The sequence below is a fragment of the Nymphaea colorata genome, chromosome 1, assembly GCF_008831285.2.
Source record: "Nymphaea colorata isolate Beijing-Zhang1983 chromosome 1, ASM883128v2, whole genome shotgun sequence".
NCBI classification, from domain to species: Eukaryota; Viridiplantae; Streptophyta; class Magnoliopsida; order Nymphaeales; family Nymphaeaceae; genus Nymphaea; species Nymphaea colorata.
In genome coordinates, this window is record NC_045138.2 from 37251940 (window position 1) to 37279830 (window position 27891).

At 40.7% G+C, this 27891-nt stretch overlaps 3 protein-coding genes and 1 long non-coding RNA gene across 5 annotated transcripts; 3 read left to right on the forward strand and 1 right to left on the reverse strand.

Moving 5' to 3' along the window:
- Positions 1–3658: 3658 nt before the first annotated feature.
- On the forward strand, positions 3659–6668 carry LOC116263112 (uncharacterized). The gene has a single exon (XM_031642715.2). It carries the CDS (start codon positions 4103–4105, stop codon positions 6431–6433), a length of 2331 nt encoding a protein of 776 aa, XP_031498575.1. The 5' UTR covers positions 3659–4102; the 3' UTR covers positions 6434–6668.
- A 5249-nt stretch (positions 6669–11917) lies between these two features.
- Positions 11918–13557, forward strand: LOC116263118 (probable O-methyltransferase 3). The gene is made up of 2 exons (XM_031642724.2): positions 11918–12757; positions 13027–13557. Exons 1-2 carry the CDS (start codon positions 11969–11971, stop codon positions 13318–13320), a joined length of 1083 nt encoding a protein of 360 aa, XP_031498584.1. The 5' UTR covers positions 11918–11968; the 3' UTR covers positions 13321–13557.
- Positions 13558–17551: 3994 nt separating this feature from the next.
- On the reverse strand, positions 17552–19280 carry LOC116266217 (probable O-methyltransferase 3). Its single transcript, XM_031647342.2, has 2 exons — positions 18349–19280; positions 17552–18145 (listed from the first exon to the last, which is right to left on the reverse strand). Exons 1-2 carry the CDS (start codon positions 19138–19140, stop codon positions 17852–17854), a joined length of 1086 nt encoding a protein of 361 aa, XP_031503202.1. The 5' UTR covers positions 19141–19280; the 3' UTR covers positions 17552–17851.
- A 3869-nt stretch (positions 19281–23149) lies between these two features.
- LOC116244788 (uncharacterized) lies at positions 23150–26515 on the forward strand. Of its 2 annotated transcripts, XR_004170295.2 has the most exons (4): positions 23150–23365; positions 25378–25439; positions 25661–25800; positions 26179–26515. It is a non-coding gene; the product is annotated as an uncharacterized LOC116244788 (long non-coding RNA). The 2 variants fall into 2 exon arrangements; XR_004170294.2 differs by having other exon boundaries at positions 25661–26515.
- The last annotated feature ends 1376 nt before the right edge of the window (positions 26516–27891 follow it).

Consider the following 27891-nt stretch of genomic DNA (forward strand, 5'->3'; position numbering starts at 1 on the left):
CACAGCCCATGACTTCTGCTCCTCTCTACAGTTTTGCACCAGAGAGCCCTTTTTTATTTTATGGACCCAGTGGGTTCGCCGCTGGAAAGTGAAACCTGGACTGATCAGGACGTGATCTGTCTCTTGAGTCATATTAAATTTAGTCCATTTGTTTAAAAATTCATTAAAACTAAGCAGTAGCTAGGATTTAAGCTGAACCATTTAACTTCGGATAGTTTTATAATTATTGTTTTATAATTCTATTATCAAAGTATAAAAGGGTAGTTTCACCAAAAATTGTGTCATTTTCTATATTTTATTTCTCTCTCTCTCTTTTTTTTTGGTGTTGAAAAAATGTGTCCAAATCTTAACAACAAAGAGAGAGTAGCTACATTTTGGATGTCAAATTCTTAATTTAAGCTTTCATAATGTACTTTGCATCAGTCAGAGTCAAATTTTTTTATGAGGGACACCCAATTAAAGTTTTTAAATTTTGATTAGGACCGAAATATCATTTTTTCAAAAGTTTTTATATAAGACAAGTGAAATTTTGTAAAAAACATATGAATTTAAAAAAAAAATTGGGGTGGGTCTAGGGTCCAAGTGGGCCATACCTTACTCCGCCCCTAACACTGGCATTAGAATGAATATATATCCAAATGAAGTTCCATACGTTATTTTGCACTAATTTTATGAGCCATTGATTTGAAAAAGGTCATATGGTAGAGATTAAGTTCAAGAAAATCAAAACCTAATTGTATTTTTAAGAGACTAAAGTACCCTTCAAAGACACAAAAAAAAATTCAATTAAAGAAACTTATGTGTTTCAGTTTTTTGAAAGTGCAACTGATTTTTTTTTCAACTTAAATTTACTTAAAATCAAGGAACTTAAACAATTCCCATCAAATGTGACATATGAGGGTTTGACAGTTACCTATTTTCATGTCAGATGATCATGGTTCCTTTCATTTTCATTTTGGTTACAGAGAACTAAGAACCTTTCCTTTCGTGCTCTTTTATTCAGATCTATTCTTTCATTCTATACAAGCAGGAGCAGAGCCAGGATTTTTTTTAGGAGCGGGGCCGAAAGTCCAACTTCTAAATTCGAGTAGGGCCAAATTGAATTCAAATATAAAAAATACATGGTGCAATTAAAAAATTTTATTTTTTTAATGTAATTTTATTTTCATTGGTAGCCATGTAGGCTGGCCCTCTCCTCCCTCCGCCGCCCCTGCATACAAGCATACAAGCTTTTAGAAAAAAGATCGATTTCTTTTTGTAGTTGGATCTGTTTTCCATTAGATTTTAACGCGGGGCTCACGATTAAACCCCACCTCAGAAAAACGAATCCGCTCAACTCCCGGAAAAACCAGATTCTCTCGCCGTGAACGACACAAAATGCACACGAAAATCAGGCAACACGCCAGGTCTGGGCGCCCACATTTCAAGCCCAGAAAGATTTAGAAACAAGGCAGTTCGTCGGATATTCTAATCCAAATTCAAACGTAAAGATTCTAAGCAAGCCCACATTTAATGCTGGTTCTGCAGGTCGCCATATCAACTATATTTTTTTAAACAATATTTATGGTTGAATATGCGTTTGTTTCGCTTCTCATTTCTCGAATCATTTTTGTTTATTCCACATTGATAGTAATTAACCTAACGACTCATGAAACTCTTGAAATAAAAATGTCTCCTGGTTTTGTTAGCAAGGGACAGATGGGTCGATGACCATGTTCAATAAGTTAAAAGATCTGTATTATATGATGACTTGATTGGATTATCAAGTCAGCTTGCCGAATCGAAAAAACATTTAGCTCGCAATCTGTATCTTACGGGCTGAGAAGGACTCCACTCGTCCGGTAGGTGGATTTGTGAATCTCTCTCTCTCTCTCTCTCTCTCTCTCTCTATATATATATATATATATATATATATATATATATATATATATATATATATATATACAAAGATAAACATTCAAGAACATTTCTTACAAATCTAGCACGTAAGGGTCTCTCTCTCACTCTTTCTTTTATATATATATATATAATTTAGATTATTGGGGTGCAAACTATTTGCTAATAGTTGAGCTACCTTGAGGTTGGTGTGGAAACTGCACATGCCAGCCTGTGCGAACCCCGATAAATGTTTTATTGTGATGACATTGACTTAAATTTGGGCCTATGCGGTGCCCACACCAGACCCAAGCGTGTGCCCGCAGGCCTACATGGATCCGGCCCATTGGGACAATTGAATGGATTATGGCTTTTCAATAAAAATTTTATGGCTCCACCATTGAAAGAGTGATCTAATGCGATCGCAGGGTTACTCTCACTAGCAAAGACATAAATTTTGAATGTTAATGTTTCAAGGGGCACCTATAAAGCAAATATATGAAATTATTAACATAAAAATAGGTAAAGTTTGTGAGGCTGGTGTGGGCAACTGCCCACGCTACCCACTATGTGGTTCCGATAGCTGGCAGCAATGATGTGGCGGCTTCGGATTCGACTTGACCATGATCCTGATGATCGAATAAGGCGCAACTTTCTTTTATGTGGAGGAAAACTGTTGATCTATCTTATGTCGCTACCTGCAAAATCAACTTTATAACGCCAATAATATCACCGGCCACCTTACCTTTCATGTGTACACTATACACCAGAGCTTACTCACTCAGTATTGAACATAGCGTGAGCACCCCACCCCACAATAAAGGACTGGGGACCTTACTCCTTGGAAATGCATGAGCTGCCTTCTTTGAGTAACGTCTCAATTAATATATACAGCCATGGAACAAAGAGAGAGGTTTTTAATGCGTCCAAGGAGACCAGCTCAAACTTACAAGGCGTCTCTGTCATTCCCCAAGGGAAAGAAAACGAACTCTCTCAGAGACCAACGAAAGCAAAGGTGAATAGTTAAAAAAAAAAAAAGGGAGGCAAAACCCAAAGAAGAAGAAGGAGGCGACAATCTCGGGCCACCGTCCCTCGTTTAGCAAATAAAGGAATAAGTAGGGGGTGATGCGAATAAATCTTTTTTCCTGTAGGTATCGGTTAACTTTCCCTTCCGCCATGCAGAAAAAGGCAAAGAAGCACCGTTTCCTTTGCTTTTTCTCTTTTCAGTTCCCCTCTCCCTTAAAAATTGCTTCCCCTTTTTGTCGTCTTGTGGGGAACCCCTTCGGTCAAAGGCCCCCGAATTGACCGTTCCACAAAATCTGAGCCCCCCTGGGCCTCTCTCTCTATCTGTCTTTCTTTTTCTTTCTTTGAGGGAGTTGTTGAGCCTAGAGCGAACCCAGCCAAGATGGTAGGTGCTGATGGGCTCGCACCCGGCTCGTTTCAGACTGGGTGAAACAGAGTGGACCAAGTTGACTAGGTTCTTGACCGGGGTTTCGTTCTAGTGAGACACATTCTCTCTCTATCTCTCTCTCTCTTCATCGGCAAGTGCATTGAAGGCGTCCACGAGGGACGGGCAAGGGTGCATGTGCGGACTGGCAGTCACGGCTTTCCCTTCCTTTGGATGGAAGTGCACCAACTGCACATCGCCCATGTGAACACCTCTCTCTCTCTCTTATATTTTATTTTAATATGTATATGCATACATATATTTTTATTTATGCCGCTCCTTGTTCTGTGTTTTTAATAAGTATTTTGTGCACAAAGATCCATATAGCAAAGCTGACACACAACAGGCCCTCTCTTACCACTTGCATCTTCCCCCCTCAAAAAGACTGGCCCTCACATCTCTCTCTACATTGCCTCTGACTGCTCATCTCTCCTTCTCTCTCTATCTGCCTCTTACAAACAAGAAGCATCTTTCTCCATTATCAAAATACTCACCATCTCTCTCTCTCTCTTCTCTCTTCTCTTTCTGCGTCGTGTTCCCCCTCTGTCTTTCTCTCTTTCTTTCTGTAAACCGATGTGGAATAGAGAAACAATCGATGACGTTTGGTAAAACCAAGGAAGCAATGATATCTCCGAGCTGTTCCTCGCTCTCCCCACCTTGGTAAGCGAGAGGGGTTGCAGGCAGAGCCACTGCTTCACCAGGGCGAGCGAGAGAGAGAAGAGTGGTGGGGTGGGGAGTGTGTCGAGACCCATGAGCGGTGGCGTCGTGTGATGGGCGGTGATGACGATGACGATCACGGAAGCAGAGAGAGCGACGTCGCACCATCACCACCACCATCACCACCGGACGAGCGGTAGCGAGCTCTTCGTCTGCTTCACGTCCCGCGGCTCCTCCTCCTCCTCCTCCTCCGCCTCCATGATGAAGCTTGCCTCCTCCTCTTCCTCCTCGGCGAAGGCGTCGATCCTCAGCCCCGGCAGGTCCGACAAGCTCAGGGAGGCCCCCGCCAGCAGGCGGCTCAAGGCCAGCGGCAGCATCAAGGGTCAGTCGAGCCCCATGCTCTTCGCCACCGGCAAGAAGAGGAACGGCTCCGGCTTCGAGACCCAAGAGCCCACCTCCCCTAAGGTTACGTGCATCGGCCAGGTGAGGGTGAAGACCAAGCAAGGGAAGAAGAAGATGAGGGTCGGGAGAGGCGGAGAGGCGAGCAGCTTCTCCAAGAGAGAGCACCACCCGCACGAAGAGTGCCTCCCCCACAGGACTCAACGATGGAGTCACATCTTTTGCTTCAAAAAGGAGATCTCTTTCAGTATCTGTGAGGCCATCAGGGAGTTCACTTGTTTCTTGCCCTGTACTAGTGGTGGAGACGGTGGTGGTCACGGCGAGAGGTCGTCAGCGACTTCGCCGGCGGCGGTAAGGGACGATGGCAAGGAGAGGGACGGCGTGTCGACGGCTTGCGGAGCGGTGTTTGCTAAGTGGCTGATGGTTTTGCAGGATGGTGACGAGAAGAGGTTGAGGGAGGAGGTGCCTCTCACAGGTGATGGTCGTGCTGCGTCTGCTGCGCAGGCGGTGGTGGTGCTGCAGGATGAGGAAGAGGAGATCGGAGGGAAGTGCACGAGGGCAGAGGAGGAAATGGGCAGAGAGATGGAGGCTTGTTTCAAGGAGAGTAACAAAGAAGAGAAAGGAGATGAAGAAGAAGAGGAGAAGATCGTGGTGCCGCCGAAGAATGCTCTGTTGCTGATGAGGTGTAGATCTGATCCGGTGAGAATGGCAGCTCTAGCTAGCAGATTCTGGGAGTCTCCTGTTGTTGCCAGGCCGCATGTAGAAGATGAGGAAGAAGACGAGGAAGAGGACGACGAAGAGGACGACGAAGAGGAAGAAGAGGACTATGAGGACGTTGTGGAAGAGAGGAAGGATGATGAGGCAGAGGGGATGCTCGACAGAATGGAAGAGGAAGATGAGATAATGACATTGGCGAAGGAGGAAAGAGAAACGAATGAAGAGGAGGAGGAGGAGGAGGAGGTTGAAGAGGAGGAAGAGGATGCTGATGTATTTGTAGATCTTGAAACGCAAGAAGAAAATGAACTTAAAGGAGAAGTGGATGAGGAAAGAGAAGATGGAGAAAAGGAAATTGAAGAGGAGAAAGAAGAGGGGGAGCAAGAGAAGGAAAAAGAAGAAGATCTAGTGATCGTGGAAGAGGAAAAGGGTGAGCTGAACGTGGTCATACAAGAAATATCTTCGGAGGCTAAAGAAGAAGATGGCGGTCAGCTTTTAGATAAAATAGAGCCAAGTGAAGTCCTTTTGGAAGAAAGAAAAGACGAAGGTGAAGAGACAGAGGTGGAGAAGGAGAATCCAGGGGAAGAGCTTTCCCAAATAAGTGTTTCCCCGGAAAGTGAAGATGAAGCTCCCGTTACAAGCTTGGAGAAAGAAGAACAATGCAAGGATCATCCTCTAGACAAAGAGGAACCACGGCAAAGCACCGGCCAACGAGAGGAACAAAAGAAAAAAGAAACAGGGGACTTCCACCAAGCTGTTTCTGTCTTGGCACATCAAGAAGAGGCAGCGGCAGACAAAGGAGGAGAAGAACAAGAAGAGGATAAGTATCCGAGCAACAAACTCCAACTCCAGGAGTTTAGAGGGGATGAAAAGAAGAGAGAGAGGAAGGAAGCGAGAAAGAGAGAGGCTAAAAGAGATGAAGAGAAAGAGGAAGGCGAGGCGCCTCTGCCAGATTGCCTGTTGCTGATGATGTACGAGCCAAAACTGTCAATGGAGGTGTCGAAGGAGACGTGGGTGTGCAGCAGAGACTTCGTCTGGCACCGACCGCGACGCCAAGATAGGAAAAAACAGCAAGACAAGGGCGCAGAAGAGGAGAAGACGAAGAAACAAGAGGAGAGAGAGACGAAGAAGAGGGTGAGCTTCGAAGAGCGGCCGCAGAAGAAGTCGCCGTCCATGGCGAAGCTGATCGAGCAGAAGCTGGTGAACGCATACGAGCCGTTCGTTTTGACGAGGTGCAAATCTGAGCCGATGAGGTCGACTTCCTCGGTGAGCCTTGTGCCGGAGACCTGTTTCTGGAAGACGAGGAAGCTCTACAGGCCGTATCTGGGTATGGGGTTCTGAAAAAACAGTGGGTGAGTTTCCGGTCGCGGTTGTCGCCGGGAAGATGGGGTTTTCGTGTAGTTTGCTTTTTTCGGCCCTTTTCTTTTTTAACCTTTGTACATCTTTTCCTCTTCGTTTTTCACCTTTTAACGCCCTGTCTCCCTCTTTTAGATGTATTCTTTTACCATCTTTGTTCATTGTAACTCTTTGTTGTGCCTTCTTTTCCCGTCTACCATCTAAAAGGATATTATTTGCATCTCTCTCTCTCATCCATATTTCATCATGTTGGTGGACTGAGTGAAAACATAACATAGCTTGTGCGATACCATACTTCACCTAAGTTCTAATGCAACTTCAATCTCTAGAGGTAGGAGGAACGAAGGGGTCCACAGGTTATCAATTCTTCATGGAATTTTTAATTGGTAAGTTGCATTTTCTATGAACAATCGAGCTAGACCAGTGATTTGGTTTTTTGTTTCAGGAAGGAGAAGATCAAAATGTCCAAAAGGAGGAGATAGAAAGTCGTTCCATCACCCATGTCTATATTCTTCAACCTTTATACAGTTTCTCACTCCATCAAAACGATTTCAGTGTTTCCGAACTATACCCACTATGGAGAAAAGAATATTGCATCAAACTATGGAGAGAACTGCGTCTCGTTAACGTCTTAAAGCCGGTAAACCCACTATGTGTAACTGGACTGGTGTGGGCTATTGCCTACGCCAGCCCCTTAAATCGAATTGTCGATTAAGCTGGACATATGTTCAGCTAGATCCAGCCACATATTGTTGACACCAAACCTAAGTCAGTATCCCGCAAGCACTCACTCTTCTAAACAAAATATCAATTAGTACCAACATTTTCTTGCTCCGCCCTTGGGCCGCAGGATGGCTAATCCCAGGTTTCCACCGGCTTCACAAGACCTAAATGTTTGGATTTGTCCCATATATATTTCCCACAGTTCAGTAGAATGTTCCACTGGAACCTAATTTAATGTACATCTGCATCTAACTTTTTTCTCTATTTAAATATATAATGATATATACATTATGTTTATCTATTAAATTATATTTAAAATATTTTTTTTATTAGAATCGGGCCGAGCTGACCCTCAAACCTCCTTTTAACACCGTTCGCTGCTCTCTTTACTTGAATCTGGTTGCATGCAGTTAGTTAGAACGACCAAGAAAGAGATACGACGTTTTGAGCTTAAGCTTTATTTGGACCAAAGTCGTGTGGATTCTGTGCAAGAGCTTGTGGTTGTATTCACTTTTCCAGTAGCTTTTCTTGCAGAGAAAGTGCTTAAAATTACTCAACCTCCCAATTTCCAAAGTAATTTAAAATTACTTAGCTTGAGACATACCCTACATATTTGGGCCACTGGGTCGAGCTCGTCCTTGAAAACTGAACCTAGAGATTTGCATTAAATTTCTACGTATTTCTTTTTTCACAACTATATATTAATCTGTTCCTACCCAACTTGTATAATAACTTGGGAATTTCTTTTGATGGTGCGTTACTGTAGATTCAAAATGTTGTTCCTCTTGACATCTTATGCGCTCAGGAATCACGTATCTTGGTTTGCTCGCACCTTCGTTCACCAGAAATAGTTGGATGACAACATATTGTCCCGGCGATTGGCCTGACTCGGGCCACAGAGTGTCCAATTGGTGGCAAACCCATTGAAGCCAATCGCTGTATTTTTTGCCTTTGTTTGATCTCTTTTATTGTTTTGTTATTATATGTTTATTGATTGAGGTAATGGGTACTTAGGATTTGATATTTTGAGGGGTTTATTATGTATACATGCCAAGTGTTTGTTGAATTTGCAAAGAAAACCACGTAGAGGGAAGTCGGTCATTTGGACCTTTGGGTTTCACCCTAACAAATGGCAGCCTTGAGTGCGTAGGATCTCATGAAAGGCACCCAAGGTGGGCTTGTGCTGCAAGCACCCACAACCCTCCCTTGAAAGTTCATCTTTTGCTCCATCAATCCACTAAACTGAAAGAAAGAGTAGCAGACGAATGAAAGTTCTGTTTGTTCACAAGCTCTTGCGGAGTGCAGCTCTTAGAGTAATTAGCCAGAACAAAGATTCATATTTATTTATCTGCGCCTGTAAGTGGCACCAATTAGTAACCTTCCATAACACTATTTCAACGACGACGCTGATGTCAAAGATGCTCTGCTGCCAATAATTATTTCTGCCATCTTACAGCAGACTACGGTTTTCGTGACTGATCATCTAATTTGACCTAATTAATTGTTGGCTCGTCCATTTTTAATTGGTGACTTTAATCTTCATCTGCATGGGCAAAGCCGTGGCTTCATTTCATTCTTTATTTTATTGGTCTTACTCTTACCATGCGTATTGATGTTCTGAGTTCGAACTTCACTACCATTGTTACGTATTGATGTTCTGAGTTCGAACTTCACTACCATTGTTAAGTCACGAGGAGTACATCCTTGTGTTTTAATATTGTAGTCTGTGGTAGTTTTTGTTTCTTCTTAACTTGAGTTCAGACTTGGCACACTGGCGAAACCAGATACTTCTAGCTAAGAGGCACTAGTTATAAGATTGTGAATTTTTAGGAGGGACCAATATATAAATGAGAAAAATTTACTATAAAGTATCAATATTAAAATAAGCAGCATTTTTAATTTGTTCGTCTGCATGGGCAATTGCTCACACATGCCTCCGCCCCTGACTTTGGCATCGCAGGCTTCCTGGTAAAACTACAAGCATCTTAGTCCATCTCATACTTCACTAGATTCAGATTCACCAGATTGATCAAGAGTCGCTTCCGCCCTTATGCGTACGCACTGACCAACGCCTTCCTTTATGTATCACGCCTATGATCCTTGTCATCGTCTATGAATTTCAATAAATTTCCCATTCACTTAGTAAAGAAGACAGTTTACAGAAAGCTCGTTGGCTGCCAACTGGTATCAACACATACTGACTATATAGCCGGTTGGTGGAACGAAAATGAACGTAAATTGTACCGTTAAATACTTCTTGAATTTTAAAATTTCCTAACTTCTTGTGACATACCCACCTGGCTGACCAAGAGCCCATGCTTCTCGAACTAAGACACAGATCGGCTTTGTTATAGCTAGGTCATGAGTCAGCGACTTAATTGACTCATCTACATCTAAGCATCAAGTGAACCTAATGGCTCATTTTGAAACTGATCACTCAAGCTTCTATACTTTGAGTTGAGACACAGACTAGTAATTAGTTTAGTCACATGGGTACTTTGGTAAGGTCCACATACCCGTATTACCATACCCTTAAAGTGAGTACTTGGACACACTTGGGTACCTTTTAACTCGAAGATGATCCAAACTACTTACTTGATTTAATTTGTTCTAATTCAGTTTTCATTCTAGTTTTAAAGTTATTGTTCATTAACATACAATGTTCTTATTTATTTGTTTATTTAATGCTGCTTTCATTTTGATTTTTTTTGTGCTATTTTACACACACACACACACACACACACACACATATATATATACCCATACCCTCATTTCTTTAAAATTACTGTGTCCTTACTCGTATCTCTATGCCGGTGCTCGAATCATACTTATAACCATGTAACTTAGGTAATTAAACTCTCATATTGATGGACATCTTTAACTAGTATTACCGGTAGATATTGGAGTCTTCTCAAGCTATTTGTTTATTTTCTTTTAAAAGCATGTGCTCTAGTAAGTTAAGCTATATAAAAGTCTGAAAATTGAACATGGTTCCAGGAATACTTGTAACTATCCATGGCTAAACTAAACTTAGCGTTCAAATAAAAGAGAACTAAAGTACTGCTTATGTTCCAAAGCAACTGGCGCTGTCGAGCTTTTGGGATCGGAACCTAAGCACCCAATTCGTACATTAAACTACTCGATTAGTTTGTGATACCACTGTTTAGTACAACGTCCATACCTTTTGAAAGTCGTTCTCATCATATCGTAATGTGGTTCAGAATGTGTTTAAAAGTTGCATGCAGATTGATTAAATCTGAAACTGAAAACCAAATTAGGATTGGATTCAGATATGGATACGGTATAAACTTTTCTTCATTCATATTCAAGTCTGGATATAGTTAAAATTAAGTATGTATTGAATAGACTAATCAAGCTCAGTAAAAAAGTCAGCAAGTGAATTCGCTACGAACTCCGAAAGCATCAAATGAGCAAAAAACTTCGGATGAAAAGCATTCAAGCACGATAATCTCATAAAAAAGCTAATGGTTTATGGTTAATTAAGTTTCAAAAGAAGACCTTTTATGGTTAAAAGGAGGAAAGAAAAGAGTGCTTCCAGATCGAAAGCTACACCATTTCCAGCCGCGTTTGGGAATGTGAACACAAACACAATCTTCCAAAACTCTATGCCAAATAAAGCCTAACTGAAAACATGACCCTCACCCACCCACCTCAGGCGTTAAAAATATTTATATGTTTAAAATTTGAAAAAAAATTCCAAAATTTATGTACTTGTGTTCCACAGTATCATGTTGTGTTATTTTGCAGTTTTCTTAGGATAAACAGAGACAAAAAATGGGGCAATATGGATTCAACATACTGGCCAATCAAATTAATTCTGATATACATCATTATGGTTGGATCCCATGGTCAAATCCAACACCACTTAATTAGATTTTTAAGTTCAAAATATAAGAACATGAATTTATTAAGAAAAGCAAATTGCACAACCTCACAGTCATTTACATTCAAACGCTTGAGAAAATTTTATTGCTAACATTGGGAAGTGGAACAATCGTGAATTTCCGGTTAGCTAAAATAGTGATAAATCCTATCAATAACATGGGTCCAATAGAAAGTCTGTCGGTTCCAAGTCTCCAGTGACGATTGATCTAATTAAAATCTTCTTTCAATTGAAAATGATAAGAGAATACGTACGTAGGTCGTTAGAGGGAGTTCAAATAAGGAGATACAAATAGTATTATACCATCGAACTATCTTATTTCCTTTATGTGGAGAAGTGCAATTAAGGAACTTAGAGAATATTTCATGAAATTTTTTTAACCCATATTTCAGCCTACGAATTGGTCATATCTTGTACAGTCTCTTTAGAAATCCAAATTTGAATCTCGACAAATATAACACAAATATGTGTCTTAGTTCTTTAAGAAAAAGCAAAATGTCACACCTTATAAATGAGGGCCTTATAACAGTCTTATACAAAAGTTATTCAAAAAATCTTCAAAAGTATATATATACTTGTTTTTCATACTACAAATTTCTATTGCTCGATGTGCAGAATCACATCCTTGTCAGGGCGGTGGTGGGCCGGTGTTGACGGGACTCACGAGAAACGCACAGCCAAAAGGACTACTGAATTAGAGAACAAACTATAATGAGAATTCATCCTTCAACGAATTAGCCGATGGCGGAAGTCACGAAGAACGTACCACTGAACCAGTGACCAGCAGCTCATTATATATATATATAGACATGAGAACTGGTCTCCAAAGAGCTTACGCAGAAACTGCAGTTTCATTTGTTTGGCCTCCCACTTTCTTCCCTTACAGTGGAGCAATGGACCAGAAAAAGAGCGTCCAAGAGAAGATGATGGAGATCATTGCACAGGCTAACGTGGGGAGTCTTGCCTGCTCCTACATGAAGAGCTACTCGCTCAACGCCGTCATTGAGCTCGGCATAGCAGACATCATCCACAGCCATGGTCAGCCTCTCACCGCCTCTCAGTTGGTCGCCAAGATCCCCACCAGCTCCTCCGGCGACGTCCCACGCCTGGACCGTCTGATGGGCTTCTTGGTGCACGCCGGCGTCTTTGCCGAGGTGCGAAGGCTGACCAGTGAAGGATCGTCAGAAATTTCATATGGAATGACGCCGGTGTCTAGGCTGTTGCTAAGGGATGGCCCCCAAAGTCTGCTATCGAGTCTCCGGCTGATGCTCCATCCCTTGGTCGTTTCTTCTTGGGAAAACTTGCCAAATTGCTTCCGATCTGGGGAGGGCTACCCTACAGCCTTTGAGGGTAAGCATGGGGCGCCATTATGGACCAAGGCGAGCCTTGATCCTGCGTTCAACAAGCTGTTCAACGAGGCCATGTCTTGCTCCTCCAAACAGCTTCTGGTCAGGATGTTTGATGGGTGCGGACAAGTTTTTGAGGGTGTGAACTCACTTGTGGATGTTGGCGGTGGGAATGGAACCGTGGCTGCTTTCCTAGCCTACGCCTTCCCTAACATCAAGTGCATGGTGTTGGACCTGCCCCATGTCGTGGCTTCTTCGTCACCTCAACCTAATGTTGTCGCCATTGCAGGTGATATGTTTGAGTCGATACCACCAGCTGATGTAATCCTTCTCAAGGTAATGTATGAGTTCATGCTGAAAAATACTAGTTACACTTCATTCTTTCTGAAGTCCATTATTCCATTGAACTTGTATGCTTGTTTTCTTGTTCAAATCTATGTGCATCCAAGCTTGTCAGTGACCGGAATGTCTTTTTAGTAGCTGGCAGTTTGGCTAGGTATAACAGGAAAATAACTTTTCAGAGAAGAAAATGAAGGCCAATTCACTGGTCTTATACTTTGTGATTATCTGACTATGACCTTGTTTCGATTATTGGCTGTTTGAAGGAAGTTCTGCATCACTGGGATGACGAAAAGTGCGTGAAGATACTGAAACGTTGCAGGGAGTCTATCCCGAAACCAGGAGGGAAGGTGATCATTGTGGACATGGTGAGGACCAAGTGGCTCCATCCGACAATCGATGAAATGCAGCTGATGCTCGATCTCCATATAATGGTAATGTTCAACGGCAAGGAACGCAATGAAGATGAATGGAAGAGGCTATTTGTTGGTGCAGGCTTCTCCAGCTATAAAATAGTTAAAACTGAGCGCGGACTCTCGCTTATAGAGGTTTTCCCTTAGGGGGGAAACCTCAGATCACCTCCTTAGCGCTTGGTAATGTACTGAAATCCATGCACGAGACCGCATAGGTGGGTATTTATGTGGGAACAGTATGGGAGCGATCTCAGTTTTTCGTAGTTGCTGGTGCGCTAACTGGAATAATCTCTTTCAGTTGCGCGTTGTTGTTCTGCAAGAAAATAAGTATTGTAGAAGTTTGCTTCATTTCTAATGAAAAGTACGCCGGAATCCTTTTTTTTTTTTTCCAGCAGGGTTGCATCGGATGCATTGAGCAGTTTCCAACTGAGGCATTAGATGAACTAAAACTCTCTGATATCTTGATTATTGTCATCTGCAGATTCCGTGATTAGTTACAGAAAATAGATCAGTACTTGAACTGCCAAAATCCGTTTCAAATTAAGCAGGCATCAGGCGTACGTCTGTATCAATTACGGGTGGTCTCATAATCCACTGTATTAAAAATAAGAATCTCAGGTCAGCTTTCCTTGTAAGTTGAAGCTTGATGTATCTATATATTGAGTTAGAGATCAGGTGTATCCAATAGGGCTTTAAGACTGAGTTTTCCACTCCATAAGAACTTGGGTCCTGGGAATTTCTTAGGAAAGTCCATCACAACAATCTGGAAATATTCCTTTCAAGATCTATACTTAGGAATCACATTGAAGCACTACCCACAAAATCTTTTTAAGATTAATTGCTGGGCCCTGATGACAGATCTAGTATTCGGGGATCCAACAGACCAAAAAGCTCCTTAAAAAGGACAACCTCCATACAAAAATGAGAATGAAATGACAGCATCTGAAGGCAAAAAAGCCCTTAGGGAAGCATTTGAAAGTGAAAAAACAAAATGAGCGATTGCTGTGAGAGGGTAGAATATGAAGCAGTATGGTCTCCAAACGATTTTGATTGTGATGCTGATTTGATTCACCAATTCACGGCATGATTCAATTTCCCGATTCGATTGAAAACCCGATTTTGATAATGTTGCTTTTTTTCTTCTTCTTTCTTGGAATTGTATATAATTAGTTTAGCCATGTAGGCTGTAGGTATGGTCCTTGGTTTGATTGAGTCAATAATGACAACACGTTAAAACTAATAGATCATGGTTTCAGTGTCGTTTCGATGATGCAGATCGCTTCTTCCCGTTCAAAGTGTGTCAATTTTCAGTTCATTATATTGAATGACAACGCTTGTGTGTAAGTTTCATAGATCCAATTTCTTATTCAAGATTGCTTCGTGTTTTCCTGTGATTTTTTTTTTTTTGGGGTGAAGATGAAGATTTCCAGGCCAATGTTTGAAGGACATAAGCTCTTTAGGCAGAAACCCAATTTAACCACGAATGTTTATTTTTTATGGCATTCCGAATGCTTTTTATCCTAGGAAATTTTGGTCCTTTTTTTTCTTCCTTTGGAAGTCTTCTTTCGACTGAGCTTGCGTAATCTATTCAATCGATACATGATGGATATAAGGAAAAATTCTCCCTCATAAGGGATGTGAATGGTGGTTATGCATGTCATTCGAATTGGATATGTGACCAAACCTCTTCAAAAATATCAGATATGGAGAATTTCAACATCTAAGTAGGAAATAAGATGGAATTGAATTTAAGATATGACATCCAATCGGATTCATATTTAGTTTTAAATAAATATTGAGATTTGGACCCATCTTCTATTCAATCGGACTGCATTGATAGGTGGTCCGTTCCAGTACCAAAAATAATAAAAATAATAAATTAAGGAACTTGTCCTAGATAGTCAGCCTACTATTTTGATGAGCCCTAAAAGCAACATTATATTCATTTTCGAACACAGAAAAATGTAAGTACCCAAACTGAAACTACTAAAAAAGCAATCAGCTAATTAATCTAATTGGTGACGTCAGCAGATCACTTTAGGTGGCCAATTTCTGCAACGCCGCGACAGCGGAGTTGATGAGATTCCTCCACAAAAAGAGATGTCGACGCAGGTGAGCTTCGTCTCAGAGACGCCGCCCGATTTGGATAACCCTGAGGAATCGGGGCAGGTTCCGACGGAGAAAGAGGCGGCCGACGAGGGAGCTGCTCGATCTGTCCTAGTTTTGCCTTCTCTTGATGGTTTTATGTAAATAGAAGATCGCATTATCTTTTGTTTGTTGTTGCTGAGAATGTGGACAGCAGATCCTATCGAACATATCGTTGAATACCTTAGAAGCAGCTAGAACGAAAAGCAAAAGTCATATACAGTCATGAAGCAGTCAGGTCAAAGCTATTTGCTCATCCATAAATGTTTTAAGTTCACAGATTTTATTTGACGCTTTATCTCTTAAGATTCTTGGAGATTCTCTATGCTTGTGAACGAATGTTTATACAAAGGACTTCCTTTCACTGCTGAATGTTTGCTCATTGAAGGAATTCCCTGCTTCGCTTGATGTGCAGTTTTGTAGAAGATAGAAGATCCAGGTTTAACGAGACTTCTCATTTCTCCAGAACCATCTAACAAGAAGTTGGTTGTGGAGGCTATTCCATTCTTCTTCATCTAATTGTTGCTGACAAAGACACATGATCAACCCATCGCATGAATAGAAGGTCCTTGTTATGTTCCCCGCCAACCCCTTACAGCGGCGTAGTGCGATGATAATATTTGTCCATACGTTTTTATCATTCATTAAGTGATTCCTTTAATTAACATTATGACATAATACCAACTCCTATTTTTATTTTTGATCTAGTGCATGTAGCTTAAATTTTCATTCTTTATTTTTGTTATGAGCACCTTTATTTGCTTTTCTTCTTTATGAAATCAATCTTTTCCAAGTGGAAGTGTTGATAACTACTATAAAGACAAGCACATGTTAACTTCTTTATAACAACGATTTGGGACCAAAATACTCCAAAATCCGCTGTTAAGTTTTAAAATTCGAAAATAGATTCAATTGACAATGTTTTTCTTAGTCCTGCAGATGTCAGACAAGGTAAATAACTTTGAAGCTGTTCTGCTGTGTAGCGGCCTTGAAAAATGATTTAAGAAACCCTAGTGAATGATCAGCCTCTTAATAACTTAAGAAATGTTATGAGCCAATATTTTATGACGGATGTTGTAGAAGAAAATGGGGTGTGTGCATGGTTTTGTATGAAACTCTTGTATTATGTCTTCTATTTTTATGGATCTCATTTTTCAACTATTGTGCTAAATGATTACTTGCAAAGTTGAGAATTTAACTTTCCTTTTGTGTAGGATGGCATTGTGCAGTGTTGCTATTGGGAATCAGGCCATCCATATGACTTATGGCGGTCAAGAAGCTGATGCTATTCCTCCTGATGTCTTGCTACTGTCGATTCTTGAATGCTCTGATAACAACCTATGGGCTTATTGCCTTAATGAGCTTGTCAAGTATGTAACTGAGCTTTGCCCAAGTTTTGTTGAGGAGGCAATGTAGGAAAATGAAATTTTACTTTTGTTCTGTCAGAATGGTGTCTGATTTGTGATTGTATCCAAGGATGTCTTCTTAGCTGCAACTTTGTTATGCTTTTGCTATAGCAGATTTTGTTTGTCAGATGGTGAAGTTTGACAAACAGATTCTTTTCTCAAATTTGAGGTGGTCTATTCTTGTTAGTTACGAAATAACCATTACTTAGAATTTGACAAACATATACTTTTTTGTATTGTTCTAGATAAGTATCTTTAGAAACATTAAGACCAACTGAACTTGACACTCACATCATTATGACAAGGTGGGACCAATGTGATATCGTAGGAAATGAAAAGATACATCAATGGATCTTTCTGGTCGAAAACTATAAGAGATGCAAAAATATATTAGGTTTAAGAAAATCTAAGATATGGCTGAAAATGCTAAGGGAGGACAATTTCCTAAACTGGAACAACATATGAAGAGAAAACGATCTCTCTCTCGAGCTCTTACATGTATGTGTACATATGTACTCTTTTGCTTCACTATTTTCTAATAATTAATTGCCTGCAGGGTAAGTAAATCTGATGGGAATGTTTCTCGGAAGATTTATTCCCGTCTCTTACATATATTCCTATCCTTTATAATAAACAAAAGATTATACAGAGTAAGCTTTTGTATATGCATACTACCAAGCTCCTGTTCATAAACATAATACGGTAGGCAATATCTCTCTCTCTCTTTCTCTTTCTCTCCCCGATATATATATCTCCTCTCCTCCAGTATAACGGGTGGCAAATACAGGGGTGCCATGTGAAATATTTTTTTTCCATCTTTGTGTTTTTTTTTTTCAAAACACTTCTTATTATTATTAATTTTTATGCAGATTTTTTCAGACAATTCTTTGGCAATAACGCTCAAAGAGTTACGATATGCCCCTGGAGATCATATGGCAAACACTCAATACTTATTTTATTGTAGTACGATAACACACTCGAATAGCTAATTCAAGTTGGCGCTCCAGCAACGATGAAATTGAGATCAGTCTCCTAGTGTTCTTCGCAACATGCACCTGGAGATGTGGTCCGGGAAGTGCTTCACATTAACAAGCAACCACACTTAGTGAGCTGATCTATGCTCCCAACTAAGGGAAGACCTCTATGACAGCGTGCGCCCCCAAGCTGGTAACTATTTTATAGCCGGAGAAGCCAGCATCCGTAAACAACTTGTTCCATTCCTCTTCACTGCGTTCCTTGCCATTGTGCATTACCATCATATGGAGATCAAGCATCAGTTGCACTTCATCAAATACTTGATCAGCACATTTCTTCCTCACTACGTCCACAACGATCACCTTCCCTCCTCGTTTCGGAATGGCTTCCTTGCACCGTGCCAGTATCTTGATGCACATTTTATCATCCCAATCATGCAAAATTTCCTTCAAACAGAGAATCATTGAATTAAGATCATGGTCAGAGAATAATACATCCTTTTCTTCTGTAAGATGGGTATTTCTTTTATCTTTGCACTTCAAAATGAAAAAAAAAAAAAGACAGAACACAAAGTCTCTGTCCGCTTGACCAGCAGGTTTAGCTGAAGGTGAAGGATGTCAGCATGAACTGGTGTGCAAGAATATATTACCTTGAGAAGGACTGCATCTGCTGGTGGAACAGACTCGAACATATCACCTCCAATGGCGACAACGTTAGGTAGTTGCAGTGGTGATGAAGCGACAACATGAGGTAAGTCCAAAACCATGCATTTGATGTGTGGGAAGGCATTGGCTATGACCGAAGTCAGGGTCCCAATTCCACCCCCAACATCCACGAGTGATCTCACACCCTCAAAAACTTCACTGCACCCTGCAATCATCCTACCTGCAGACAGATTAGAAGTAGAGGACATGGCGTCATTGAATACCTTGTTTATCGCAGCATCAGTGCTCGCCTTGATCCAGAATGGCTCCCCATGCTTGGCCTCAAAGGCTGTAGGGCAACCCTCCTCCGATCGGAACCAAGCGCCCAAGTTGTCCCATGCAGCGACCGCCAGCGGATGGAGACTCAGCATGGCAAGTGGTATAAAACAATGTGGGTTATCCCTTACCAGCAGGCTCGACACTGGTGTCAATCCATACGAAACCTCTTCAGCTCCTTCACCGGCCGGTTTTCGCACTTGGGCGAACACACCGGTGTACACTAGAAAGCGCATCAGGCGATCGAGGCACGAAACGTCAACCGTGGAGCTGATTGGGATCTTGGCCGCCAATTGAGAAGCAGTGAGTGGCCGGCCATGCCTGTGGATGATGTCTGCTATCCCAAGCTCAATGGCCGCCTTGAGCGAGAAGCTCTTCATGTAGGAGCCGGTAACGCGCCCCGCGTTGCCTTGTGCCATGACATCCATATTCCTCCCTTGGGCATCCAACTTTTGTTCCATCACCCCGCTACAAGGAAGGGAAGAATTTGAAAACAGTCACAGTGGGGCGATTTGTAGACACGAGCTGCTGAGAAGCCACTTCTTATGCAATGCATAAGATCTGACATATATATATATATATATTCGCACCATTAATGGAGGTATCATGCATGTAAAGATGGCCGCTGTAGGAGTACCTTGTCGCTTCCGAAGATATATGTATTTCGATGCCGACGAAATATATATCTTCGACACCGACAAGGTTCGTTAGCGGTACTCCATCTTTACCTGACCTAATACGAGTACAATCATTACCTCCATTAATGGTGCGGCTCGAAGGGCAATAGACGATCCTCGTGACTTCCGTCAGGGCGCGGCCCACCGGCAGGTGTGTAAATGAATAGAATACATTCTTATTAATGCAGCTTGGTCACTATTTCGGAAGTATGTTCATCGGGAATTCCGTCAAGGTAGGATGGGAACTCATCAATTCAGAATCTTGTTCTTGATCGCACGGTATTTCAATAAAACGTTCCTCCCCTTTACGTCCCGGTAGCTACCACCACGTTTCCATGGGATTTTGGGGTATTCTAGGCATTTTTGAAAAAGAAATGAATGTTTTCAGAATTTAATTTTTCTTTAAACTTCCATTTTAATTTGTTTTTTTGGGCGGCCTTTTTCTATTTGATAGGAGAGGAGTGTTTTGGTCATGTCACTTCTCATCCCATTAGGAGTATTCATGTACTCAGTTATATTTTTTTAACTAGCTAAGCTCGCTTATTATTTTAGAAAAGAACAAGAATGCATGTGCTGAACCTTCTTAGAGAAGAAAAGAATGCACTCTTAATTGTGATTTTCTTTTATGATCTTCAAATACCATTCCCTTCAACTCTGCCTCAACTCCTTCAATAGTTTGGGCATGTATATATAACAAAAGTAGACGAGTCTTTTTTGCAAGAAAATTGTGAATGTAAGATCATGGCAGATGATATCCATGCAACAACTTGAGAAGGTAGAGTAGGTGGCACTTAAGGTCATCCAAATCTTGGAGATTGAGTTGCATGCACACCTTGAAACAAATATACACCAAGGAAGGTATTTAGAAATTTTATAAAGCTATGTACATTTTAGTCTTTTAATATTTTTCATTTTAATATTTCAAAAAGTCTTCTTTTTTTTTTTTCACTTTTAGTAGAGTGCTTTCATCATCACACCCGCTTGCATAGGGAACGTGTACGAAACCAGCTTCGATCGTTATGGTCCACTCCACATATAAAAATGTCTCTATTGGTCACGTGATGTCTTAGATGTCAAAATAGTGGACAAATTGCATCGTTCGTCATGTCCTAATCGTGGGTAAGATGTCGAAAAGACAAGAAAATAAGTCATGATAAAAGTGAGAATAAGAGAAAAATAAAGAGAGACAGAGAGACCATTGTGTAACTGGGCTTGAGGTTGTGTTAGGGCAGTAATATTACTACTAAAGAGTATTGCATAGTTGCACAATTTGGCAGGTTCGTATAAATACAATTGTTAGTTTGATTTCTGTGCGGGTGCAATGTTTACACCTTACTTAAGTTTATGAGTGTCTCATTGATATGGTGGGCAAGACCTAACGAAACAATAATTGAACGAAACAATAATTGAAAAGATACTCAACTTTCTAACACATGTTGGAGGCGTAAAGGGGGAGCAAGATCATTCTAATTAAGGGGCACATGTATAAAATTTTAAATTTTAAGATGCACTAACATGTTTATTAAACTTGTGCACCCGGCCGAACCGCCGCCAAGTACCCGTTAATAATCGGGCCAGGTAGTCTTGGACATAAACTCATGCCCAAGGCCAAATATTTTATCAGCCCGGCCACCGCCCGAATGTAAATGGAAGAAAAATTGTTCAAGAATATCAATATAAAATAAAAAGTTTTTTAAAGTATGAGTAAGTTATTGACCCGCACCAACCTCCCCCATTAATTTAGTATTAATAATATTAGGCAGTTCTAGTATGCATGGTTGGGCGTCAGATCGTCAACTCCAACGCATGAGGGTCGGCTTTGTTTGGCATAGAGTTTTGGAAGATCTAGTTTTTGTCGGCATCCCGAAAACGCTGTCACTTTCCTTTGTAGATGCAGTCTTCTTGTCCTTTCCTCCTTTTAAACTCTTAAGAGGTCCTCTTTTGATTTGAGGTTCAAATCGTAAATATCTATTGTTTTTTTTTTTTTTTTTATGAGATTGACATGCCCTGAATAATTTCCATCCCAAGATTTAGGTCCTTTTTCTTTTTGCAGATATTCATCTGCCCGCAGCGCTTTTTTCTTTCTTTACTACTTAAGGTCGCTTTGTCTGCTTTGTCGGTAGATGATGGTTAGGATGTGAATGGTTGAGATAATGTAGGTTGAGACCATGGTCATTAAAGAGAAAACGATGTCAGATTTAAATTAAAATTTAAACATTGGGTTTGGATTTGATTTTGAATAAGTTTCTTATGTCCCAGTCCAACATCCATTTTGAAAGTGGCAATATAAAAAAAAAATTATCCGATTTAGTGGCACATTTAAAAGGTTCTGCTTCCGATGTCAATTTCAAAGCAGGATTTGGGCCAGATTCAATTTTGAAAATCAAATTTTAAATTTAGATATGGGACAGACTTCTCTATTTGCATTTAACAAAAATAAAAAATTTGTTCTGCAATCGAAGTAGAAATCATTACCCTCAGAAACATGGGGTTTTGTTTTCTGTTGGCCAATTACATAGTTAGTGATGAGTCAGTTCCAAGATTCATTAACCGAGAAAACCTCAGAATCTTCCAAGAAATAGAATTTTTGTTGCCAAGTAAACTCTTTTAAGCAGTGAACCAGTTTTCAGTTGATCCAAGTCCAAATCACAAGTTTGCCAACCATAGGGCTCTATTGGATCTGCCATAACATGCAAAAAAAAGGGGCTGCAATAACGCTGACTTCTCTGCTGCCATTGTGCTCTATTGGGAGCGAGTAAAAAGCTTAAGCTGAAACAAATCAATAAATAAACCTGAATCGTGCAAACCTGCTCAAAGGAAATGCAGCAGCGAAGTCTTTAGCAAATCCCCAAGTAAGAGACAACACAAACTAGCTACACCATGCTGCTCAGAGAACTACCAGTAGAGACCTAAGCTCATCAAACCAACGACCTTTTCCACCGAATATGGGACGGAGATAAAGGCCACGGAGGAGAAAAGGGACCTGTGGGCATGATAAATTAAACACTAGAAATCAGTGCACGGCGCACCAGTCCCATAACTTCCAGTGCTACCAAAACAACAACATACCACAGTCATCTATCACAGCCAATCTCCTCATGTTCCACCCGTCTTCTTACTAACAAGAATGCAAAAAACCTATTTAGAGTTACTTCGAGATCTGAGTGATCCTATGGTACAAGCCATCAACTCAATCGTCATGTATACCACCGTTATCAATCCCAAAAAATAACCATCCACGACAATCAAACAAAGAATGTGTTGAGGGTTTAGAGTTACTTTGAGATCTGAATGTTTTTATGGTACAAGCCTTCAACTCAATGATCGCGTATACCACAGTTAGCAATCCAAAAAATAGCATCGACTACTATCAAACGGAGAATGTGTTGACAACATGCTACTCAAGTTAACCATTTATACCATGCAAGTTTCAAGAACAGAACAAGAACACTTTCTTGAACCAGGTTTGCTGTCTTATCCGTCCTGAGCATTCCCTCAAGTAATCGTTGAGCTTCTTGTTTTACGCCCAATTCATCTACACCTTTTCCTCAATTTTTGTAAGTTTTCCAGCCGATGTACCGACAGTTCTCTTGCATTCGCTCTTGCTATTCCACATCACCTGCACGGGGAAGGTGTGGCATAAAAAAAAATATTTCACAAAAATACTTTTAGAGGTCGTTTGTTTGATGGCCACATGACAAGCGAAACAGGACAAGTGTGTCCTGTCTATCTAATCCATTTTTTCATCAAACGCTGTCCACAGGGCTAACCCTCGGAACAGACAGGACAGAACACTATTCCTCCCCGCCCCCAACGACCAAGAGCCCCGACCCCGAGCCCTCGACGCCATCTCCTTCTCCTCCACCTCCGCCCTCATAGACTCTCCCTTTCCACTGTTCTACACCTTTCTCCCTTGCTCTCTATTACTTCTTCCTCCATTCCATCAACCGACGGTCGTGCAATTACCTCGTTGCTGCAAGTTCATCGCTGGGTGAATAGCCTTTTCCAGGTGAGGTCTGGTTCTCTTTTTTCGTTTTCTCTCTTGCTCCCTCCTTCTTGTCTCTGATTTGCAGTAACTAGGGTTTTTATCCTCGCCCCGTAGCCCCCCGTCTTCCTTGCCCCTCACGCTTCTTCACCCTCCCTCAATTTCTCGCCTCCTTCAAGCGTGCAGTTGATTGAAGATGCCCCTTGACCTAAGCAATCTGCCCGTTCCATAGGTTAGTCCTGCCCGTTCCATAGGTTAGTCCCCGTCTAACGACTGCTTCTCCATTGTAGGATTTGGCCTTGACCTCTACATTCAAACATCTTTTTTAGGGGCTTTTGAATGAAAATCGTGTTGTATTACTGTCTGCAATGTGTTTGTATGTCTCACCTCTGGCATTAGTTTACACCTGTTGTTTTACTCTTTGAGTTGTTCTTGAGGAAAGCCGCCTGGCAGTAGTAGGAAAAATTGTTCTTCAGTTTAAGTTGCTTTATTCTTTGAATGTAAGACGTTAGCAACTGGTTAGGCCACTCTGTGTCATCTGGGGTACAGGGCCTATTGTGTCTTGGATGCTTACTTTGCTCCACCGAAGTTCCAGCATTCCGTGGCTATGATGGAGAGGAAAAGCTTAATGAACCACAAGCTAGCAAAGCTAGTAAGCTGTTGTATGAAATGATTTGGAACATGTTAGTCACAGTAATAGGATTATATGGTTTTTGAGATACGAGCTCTAGAAAAGATGAGCATCATGAGCACCCTCATGGATATATCCAATAAACATGATCGAGCATAACATACAAACACAAATTATACATAATAACTTATCATTACTGCAATCTTTTTATCAATCTTCGTTCTCAAGGAAGCAAAAAAGTAGTCAGTCTTGATCTTTTCATGTTGGTGCGACAAATCTCTGTAGTTAGAGGAAAAATTAGCGTTGGGATGATGAATTTTCCTGTGAGAAGGCATACTGCTGGAATGGTGCAGTAGGCGAGCAGGGGAATGGATGTGAAGGGGTAGACGATGGTGTTGATGTAGGCCAAGCGCTCCAGCCATTTGAGGTTGCCACCATAACCATACCACAGTGGGCAATGCCTGCTGAGGAAGATCTCCACCGAGACCAGCGCCCGCCTAAAGACTTGGTGCAGCCTATCTGACAGGTTCATGGGTGCAGAACCCTTAAATGCAGCCCTTGGAGGCATGCAATAAATTGACTTCCATCCCCTATAATGCATCTTGAATCCAATCAATATATCCTCTGTTACTGATCCATATATCCAGCCAGCCTGCGCACATAACAGAACCTTTTTACATTTTCCTTTTTACATTTTCCTTGCATAGCATGCATGCATTCCTCATTTTCCTTGCATAGCATGCATGCATGTGTGTGTGTGTGTGTGTCAGGAGGGGGGGAGAGAGAGAGAGAGAGAGCACTGTATTGATGTGGTTGCCACTGCCCGCTATTATTCTCTTAATGCAATGGTGAGATATCTAGACCACAGTGAAAGTTTGCTCTATTGAACTCCAGGGCAGCGGTGCAGAATAATCTCATTATATTCTACAACTTATTACTAAAATGGCACAATACCAATTTGGCTCTGGTTTTTCCTTTAGATTTCTCTCTCCGTAGAGTTCAAGAAGATCTGAACTGGACCAACTGGTGTTCTTTAACACAAGATTGAGGATTTGCTTTTCAGCTTGAATAATTTCAGAATTTTTTTTTAGTTGAATTGTGATTGGCAGACGCCCAAAAAATCGCTTCAACAAAAGCTATGATGGAAATTTCAACTTGATCAGGTCTCTCTTTCTCAACAAGCAGAACAAGAACTTTGGTTTTATGATCAACCTTTTAGTTGCTTTAATGATATGAGCACATGTTTAGAAACATTACATTTGAAGGGGCACTTATATATGTATAAAAATAAATATTAAATTTTTTAATGTAAAAATAAACAAATTTTAACAAACTGGAGTGGGCAACTGCCCACCCTAGCCCACATGTGGCTACACCACTGGCTTACACCTATATGTGTATGCAGGTGTCAAGCATGCTGTAGCTGACCTATGCAGTGAACATGACCATCAAAGGGTCACTGAATAAGTAAGTTGCAAGGACTTCATGTCAGCTGTGATTTGTATTGTCGGATTCTATTCTTTCTCCTATAATTTGTCTTTTAAGTTTGTTGTTAGTAACCAGCTTACACCTCATTCTTTTCGTTCAGAATGAAAGAAATCAGTGGCTAGCTAACACTTTATCAGTAAAGAAATCATTTATATTCTTTCCATTGATTATGTGATTCTGTTGGCATTGTTGTTCCTCAGAAGAAGCTGTCGAGGTCTGGATTGTTTTGGTAACTAAGTTCTCGTAGAGGCTCAAGAAGACGGCTTACATGCAAAATTTGGAGACTGTTGGGAGTTCAAGTCTTTAAGAAATTACAGCTCAATCTTGATAGCTTGTTAAGGTGATTATGGTTCTTTCTCTGTCCTAATATGCCTGTGTGAAAATAGTGGGGTTTTTTATTAGGTTGCTCCATTCTTAGATTGTTATTTTCACTTTGTCCAGTCGTTTGGTTTTCCTTCATCCGATTGTGAGTTTTCAGCCATCTCTACTGTGAGTTTTCAGCCATCATTTAATGCACCTGAAGCAAATTTGTAAAATTTTCCATGGTTTTTCAAACTGTCTTTTTAACAAGTCATGGTTGTTAGATTTCTGTAACGTCTGGCATCTTGCATACATCTATCTAATTGGATTTCAGCTGGGGCTCTTCTCTTTTGGCCAATATAATTTTGAGAATTTTTGGGCTTGTAGTTTCTCTTTGTGTGTCGTTTTTGTCTTGTAGTTACCCTTGATCCGGCGGCGGTTGATGAACCCCAGGCCCAATCGGTTAGAGACCGGCGATTCCAACGGATTGGAGCCGGACATCCTGCTGCTGGAGGGTGATTTTGGGTGACTGAAACACTAATGCTTCTTCTTCCTCTTCGAAGTTTCAATCCAGGAAAACCCCACACGGACAGTGAAAAAGACAGAGGGAGAGATGACCCCGCCCAAAAAAAAAAAAAAAAACAAGACGAGACTCTCAGAAGAAAAATCTTGCAAGGAAAAAACAGAGGAAACAGAAATCTTGATTTACTGATTCAAGAAACAAAAATAAAGAATAAAAAAGATCGGACCTTCCATATTCTGCACGCCAAATTCGAGAGTGGTTTGTATTCGGATTCAAATGTTGGCACTAGATCGGCCAAGAAATGGATTCACAATTTATGTCATGTTACACAACGTCACATAAAAAAAACAAACCCATTATATATATATATATATATGTAGAAATACCAATATAAAATAAGAAGTCGTTGACCACATGTAACCCGCACCCACCTCCGCCCTTAATTTAGTATGAATAATATTAGGCAAGAACTTGAATACGCATGGTTGGACGTAATTGGCCGTCAGATCGAGATTTGGATTAAGACATGGAATGTGATTTGGATTTTTAAAAAATGACATCAGATTCAAATTAAAATTTAAACGTTGAGTTTGTATTTGATTTTGAATAAGTTTCTTATATCCAATTTGAAAGTTGGTTTTTTTAAGTAATGTAAAAATGTGGATCCGATTTGGTGGCATATTTAAAAGTTCGGCTTCCGAGGTCAATTTAAAAGCAGGATTAGGGGCAGATCAAATTTTAAATCTAGATATGGTACGGACTTATTTATTTGCGTTCAAACTGTCGACACATTTTTAATTTTATTCGACGATTCGTAAATTTTAAAGCATGCAGACTCACATTGGAAATTACTTTTCGAAAACCATTAAAATAGTAAGTTTGTCCGTTCAAACACCAAGAGATGGTTTATGTTCTATCCACAAGCTAGTTTATGTTTCTCTTTCTATACGCAAATATGAAACAAAAAAGAGAAGTCTCGAAAATACTCTTTCATTTAATATAAGATTGGGAAGACATGTTGGTGAATTTGTCAAAAATTCTATCAGTTTTCTACTTTAACTAACAAAGCAAACATTAAAAGAATGTAAGCTGTGTAAACTTTTACCGGTCTTGAAGATATTTTAGGGAGCATTTCAAAACCTGATCAGTGATTTAAGATCATTGGGAATCTCATATCCACCGTCCAACCCTTCTTCCATCCCGGCCTCAAATCAAATTAAACTTTTGCTCATAAGCTGAGGATCACAAATTCAATCAACTCAACAAGTCCTAGCTGGTTCAGCGGATATCAAAGATAATCATCAGATGGGTATTTGGGTGAACGACCAGAATTGATCGTAGATCAAGTGGGGTGGGATCAGCGGTTTGACCTACCTTGGATTTTTTGTTAAATTTGGATTTGAGATCTATAGTTTGGATCAGAGGTCTAAGCTGATCTGGTTTAGTTGTTGAATTTGGGTTTTAGACTTATCATTTGGATCAAGGGCCTAATCCGGGATCTAGATCAAAGGCCTAATTCGATCTGATTTGGATGTTAGATTTGACACTTGGCATATGGATCAGGGGCCTAATCTGATCCAATTTCTAAGTTAGATTTGACTTTTACAT